The sequence below is a fragment of the Anguilla anguilla genome, chromosome 2 (assembly GCF_013347855.1).
Source record: "Anguilla anguilla isolate fAngAng1 chromosome 2, fAngAng1.pri, whole genome shotgun sequence".
Taxonomy (NCBI): Eukaryota; Metazoa; Chordata; class Actinopteri; order Anguilliformes; family Anguillidae; genus Anguilla; species Anguilla anguilla.
In genome coordinates, this window is record NC_049202.1 from 55,610,315 (window position 1) to 55,616,314 (window position 6,000).

Genomic DNA, 6,000 nt, shown 5'->3' on the forward strand with positions numbered 1-6,000 from the left:
CCCCCTGCACATACCGTCCTCTCTGCTGACTGAGCCTGTGCCCCCCTGCACATACCGTCCTCTCCGCTGACTGAGCCTGTGCCCCCCTGCACATACCGTCCTCTCCGCTGACTGAGCCTGTGCCCCCCTGCACATACCGTCCTCTCCGCTGACTGAGCCTGTGCCCCCCTGCACATACCGTCCTCACTGCTGACTGAGCCTGTGCCCCCCTGCACATACCGTCCTCTCTGCTGACTGAGCCTGTGCCCCCCTGCACATACCGTCCTCTCCACTGACTGAGCCTGTGCCCCCCTGCACATACCGTCCTCTCCACTGACTGAGCCTGTGCCCCCCTGCACATACCGTCCTCTCTGCTGACTGAGCCTGCGTCACTTCACCCATCTCCTCTGACGTTTCATTTAGACCTGCGTACAGTAGAAGAGAAGCAGGCCCCCCCCCCCACCTGCCAAAAAAAGAAAAACATCTGGCATTCTGTTTCCCAAGATTTACTCCACTCTGTTTGGCTAATGAGATGCGGAACTGAACTCTAGCCCATTAGCTCCCATAATTCACTCGCTCCTTCCTTCCTAAAAATAGCATCCACTGAACAAGTCGCAACAGAAGGTATAGCAGTCTGAATTGCGTGTGCTTCATCGTAGCTTCGAGGGCAGCGTTAATTAGAGAGGTCAGTTCTCAAAATAGCATATGATTTTAAATGCAGCTTCAGGTTAAGGTTAACGGTGATGAATCATGGGCTAGAGGTGAGGGATTGAGTGGGTCCTGACTGGCTCTTCTGTGGTATGTATGATGTCACTGATGGAGTTCCTATGACCTGTGCGCTGGTTTTACAGTGCAGCAGTGCAAATGACCCAAATCAAAGGTCTTTATATCGGCTTTATTAACACAGTCAGGCCTGTCAAACCGTATCTGACAGACGGCCACCTTTGAACTTGAGCAGTTAAGTTTGTCAGATGTGCTTTCTGTAATATTGGTCTGTAGGTTTCAGGGGTTCCAGCAATTTTTGACAGGAAGGTGCCTGTTGAGACCTGTTTCATCTCCTGAGGACAGAAAAAAACATGGTTTCAGTGTGTGGAGCTATGATAAAGCATCAGTTTATTTTGAATTGCAATGTCGCACAGCCAACAAAGCAAACAAATGAAAGATTGTACAAAAAGCAGATGTCTGCTTGTACATTTTGCTAGCATTTTTCCGCACACTTTTGTCAGACCAGGAATGGAAGATGGATAAGCCTGTGTTGTTGTTGTCGTGCTGATTTCCAGGTCAAGGCCATTAGCTGAATCGACTAGAGGGTGCGCATACATATTAAAAATGGACATCTGCATTGTTGGTGAAGGCGTTTTGTCTGAAATGTTGCGCAGTGAAAGCGGAGCGCAGTAACGCGGTGTGTGTGTGTTTCCAGGTCACGGGCTGCTGTTCAAGACGAAGCAGGAGAGAGCCTTGAAGCTGAAGAGTGAAGAGGCTCACAGGGCAGCGAACGGGGAGAGCGCTGTCCAGGCGGGGGGGGAGCCCGTGGCCTGAGGGTGCGCACAGGGACACAAACGCTCCCACACGCGCCCCGAGGCTACTGACCGCAGGGGCGGGCAGGGCGGGGCGGGGAGGGGCGGGGAGGGGGGAGCAGAGGGGACCAGCCGCACGCTCAGGCTCGCAAACCCTCTCAGGGTCCCTTCCCCTCGGTGGACAGCGTCAACACAGCTCAGTTTACAGAGGAACGGGCAACGTCCTCAGCTCGTTCTCCCATTAAATCTTTGCCGTTTTTACATTTGCCTTTTTTATTTTTATTTTTATTATTTTTTTTGTGTGTGTGTGATCAAGTTAAGCCCATTTGCTTATGTTGTTTTTTTTTTCTCCTGTGCATTACTTTCCTTCAGAATGCAACCCATCCCTTTTTTCAGGAAAGTGAAGCTCGGTTAAACAAGAATTTTATAAAAGAGAGTATTTTATCTGGCAAGGAAAAAAAAGGAACTACACATGGACAGAATGTTCTTGATATGAAATGCTTTTATTAAATAAGAGAACAGGGATCACGTAGCCTTGGCTTACTAGACACTGGATACAAGGCAGCTTGACACTGACCATTTTAAAAAGTACAGAGAACAAGAAGGTCTATGGAATTTAACAAATCTCCGGTCAATTCAGTACAAATAAATGGTTGTTGTGTGTATGGAATCTGTATATTACTAGTTTATATGGTCATCTGTGCTGTAAATGAGTTGCAAGGATACATTAAGGGACAGATATGGATATTTGAAGAAATTAACTGCACAAATAGGAAGACAATGAATTTTTAACGTGGAACAATACATTACAGCTTGTTACATTGCTTTCCTGAAAGCCAGCTTTGGGTCCTTTGTTGAGCTGCCTTGAAACGTTGCTTTCAAATGGAGGCCCACCTATTCATGAATCATGAGAAATGACAAAATAGTCTTGACTGGCATCAGCGTGTCAACCATGTTGTGCTCATAGTACTTATGCACCTGACAACTGAGGCTAAAGCTTATCATTTCATCATTTAACTTGTGGATCATTCGGATTCTGTAGAATAGCGTGACAAACGTCAGGATGATGTTTAATTAAATCCCATGCTTGAGTGCCCTAGAAACAAATTATCAAGCCTTTGTCCTCTCAGTCTTTTGTCATTATGGTGTGGAAAGCAGTCAAAGCAGCATTTCTGATCAACACTAGTGCTCAGTTGCCTGATTAGCTGTTGGAAGTCGGCAACATCTGGGAAGCTCCTGAGACTACTTGTGTTCCTTTGAGCTGAAAATGAATTGATTTTGTATTTACAAGAAGGGTGCCATTGATTTTTTTTTTTTTTTTTTGAATAGATGCACATTTGTCCACGTTAGAGATAAAATGCCAAAAACCAAGCTTTTGGTGGGTTTCTGCTTGGAACTGGAGAAGACAGCTGTCAGCTTTCAGCTTAAATATTTAGGCAACCCAGAAAATAGTTGTCAGTGTATATTTTCCGTGTGCATGTGACCGAGCGTGCCAGTGCTGTCAGGGCATGTGGTGGATGATGGGACTGAAGCGTCAGCCAGTGAAATGAGTCTAGTCGTCGAGGATCTGCATCACATCGTTGTCCAAGGACCCCTTCTGGTTGATTAGGTGCCTGCAAATCCGCCTGTTAAGCTGCGCATGAAGTGTCTTAAGACTCATTTTTCTGCCAGGCTGGCTGTAGTGTGATGGGAAGCAGTGCTTGGACTCGTGCCAGGCTGTGCTCTGCAGGATAGCTGATGGTCCAGTTATGAGCGCTGATAAATTATTGGGCATTACAAATTGCCAACAAAAAAGGGGGGGGGGGCATTAAAATAAATTCATAAATTAAAAAATGCAGCATTACATACATGCCGCAATAAAATTCATTTTAAATGCCAAAAAAAATGCAGGTCTGATTTTCAAATACTTCAATGGATGTTTATAAAATGTAAACAAAATGTATATTGAATGCATCAAGCTGATTAATGAGTTTTAAGATTAAAGAAGCTCTTTGAACAAGCTTTTTGAGAAGGGAGAGGGGTTGAAAAACAGTTGTTGCATACCTGTAAAAGGGATTTTTGTGGATTTCTTTTATTTATTCAAATTCAATTCAGTTCAATAGAATTTATCCCCTTAGGGCAGTTAGTAGCTGGCATATCATCAATCAACATCAAAAGCAGACGGGACGTAGTATACTCAATAATCTGTTGTCACACACAACAGAAAGTCAAATAAATAAATGCACTAAGAAGTGCAATAAAAAGGGTGTTTAAAATGGGGCCTGTATGTACGCATTTGGAAAACACGCACGTGCATTCACTTGTGCTATTCAGGTTCAGAATGCAGGGCGAGGTGATCATTGATCTACCTGATGGCCTCGGGCTCAAACATGACTCTTTGTCTGATGGTCTGGCTCCGGGGGCAGCGGCAGCGTCGAGCCAGCTGATCAAAGGCCGGGTGGAGGGCATGAATAGCAATTTCACTGAACACTGCACACAATATCACAGTTCTGTCAGGAGCATTTGGATACAAGTAGGAGTGTGTTCTTGAATCCCTCTGTTGCAATTTGAAAAATGTGGATTTTTGAGAGCAGAGAGCCCCATAAATAGAAAACGAAAAGTGCAAAAGATTTATACACGTGTATGTGTAACCTTTTAACTATACAGTAAATCTTGCCTTCTTCCAGTCAACTTAAGGCTGGTACTGGAGTTATCCTGTTCCTAAAAGTTATAATTATCTGCTTTACACCTTAGTAAAAGATATTCTCGGTTTTGTTTTTTAAATAAAGACATTAAGATTAATACTGCAGTGCCTTGTGTAATGCAGTACATTTTAATGTGGTAAAGTCAACCCATGTCACATGCAGCAGTTCACTGTTCTTCCAGTGCATACATTACATTACATTACAGGCATTTAGCAGACGCTCTTATCCAGAGCGATTTACACAACTTTTACATAGCATTTTTACATTGTATCCATTTATACAGCTGGATATATACTGAAGCAATTTCGGTGAAGTACCTTGCTCAAGGGTACCTTGCATACAGGCTACTGGTGTGTACTTTGGCTGAGGGCACTGGGAGTCATTTGTAACTTGAGAGGAAAAGGCATTTTATTATTTGATAGGTATGAAACAACTACTTTTTTGTCGAATGCATCTTTTTTTGCAGGAATTGTGTCACTGTGCTGGATTCCACACAAATAAAAATGTCACAAAAAGCAGTACTCTTCTTTTTTCTGAAGCGTTTTCTAAACTTAATAGTTCAGAGAAAACGGAACCCTTTCTGGGGGGTTTGGGGGAGTTTGAAAGCGATAATGTAGGACATCACCACTTTTAAAAAGGCAAGGAAATGAGTTTGAAATTGTCAGATTAGTTTGAAATTGCTTGAAATGGGAGTAGCTTGCGGCCGTATTATTCAGGGTCTCTGGGACAGCGAAACGGTTCCGCTGCAGCTCAAGTCATTTATTTATTTATATTTTTTAATGCATGCTGTCAGATGGAGAATGGCATCAGAAGAGCCTGCAAAGAAACATAAACACCCTTTGTCTGTTTTTTATCTACTGTTCATGTATATTTTGGGATTGCAATGGCATGCTTTTTTTAAAATCACTTTGCTATTAATTTTATGATGAACATAAGGCCACTGGTAAGAATCATAATGATAAATTCCCCTTCCCTACTCCACCCCACCCAAACCAACTAGATCTGCAGTTTAACATAGAATGAGTAAGTATACACTGTATATATGGTTTGGTTTCTTGGGTGGCTGATCTGGCTGTGATAGCCAATTTAAGCATTTTTAACCACATATAACTTTGTACACTTCTGAAGGTGTCTGAATGTATCCACTCTGGAGTTCTGTCCTGCAATGTTAAATTCCAGTATTGTCACAGAGGGAATAGTGAGTGAAACATTACTGTGCATTACTGTCATAGCAATCGGTTGGATTACCACATGTTGGTCTCATAATGATAGGCTTGTGTGCGTAAGGGGGGAAGGCAGCGGGACAGGATTGCTCATCCTGTGCTGCTTAATTGCTTTCTCCAGAGTACAGTCTGCAAACCTGCAACTCTCTGGTCTGGTGAAGCACAATTATTATGAGTAATTGGTGTTCTCTCCAGCCCAGTGACAGGTAGAATAACATAATTACAGAAGTGAACACCTTTACATTACAGATTTACCCTTGAGGGAAAAAAATCAATGATTTGTTTAACCCCTAAACAAGCAGAGCCTGTGCCCTGCATTGAAATGGTTTTGTTCACACATGCGAATTGATGGACATGGCAATCAATGTTCCTTCCATGTTACAATGTTCTTGTATTTATGTTAAAAGGCTTCTTGGGGCTGAGGTTTCAGGCCCCTCTGCTTACGAGTCTTAAAGGAAGGGCATATGTAGGTGACATCAACCGCGAGGAATATTATTAGCCAGGCCTGGCAATGTGTTTCACATAGTTCTGGTGGATGTACTTATGTTCTCTTTCATTATAGGTAATTCTGTAAATGAATGTACTGTACTGTACATT

The 6,000-nt window shown here is 43.1% G+C and overlaps 1 protein-coding gene across 2 annotated transcripts in view; it reads left to right on the forward strand.

The window, feature by feature from the left end:
* Nucleotides 1-4,696, forward strand: part of dus1l (dihydrouridine synthase 1-like (S. cerevisiae)) — a 29,044-nt gene extending 24,348 nt beyond the window's left edge. For both annotated transcript variants that reach the window (XM_035406690.1, XM_035406689.1), the window contains exon 14: nucleotides 1,400-4,696. In XM_035406690.1, coding sequence (XP_035262581.1) covers nucleotides 1,400-1,518 — 119 coding nt within the window. In that variant the 3' untranslated portion in view covers nucleotides 1,519-4,696. The remainder of the gene's footprint in view (nucleotides 1-1,399) is intronic.
* Nucleotides 4,697-6,000: the final 1,304 nt, after the last annotated feature.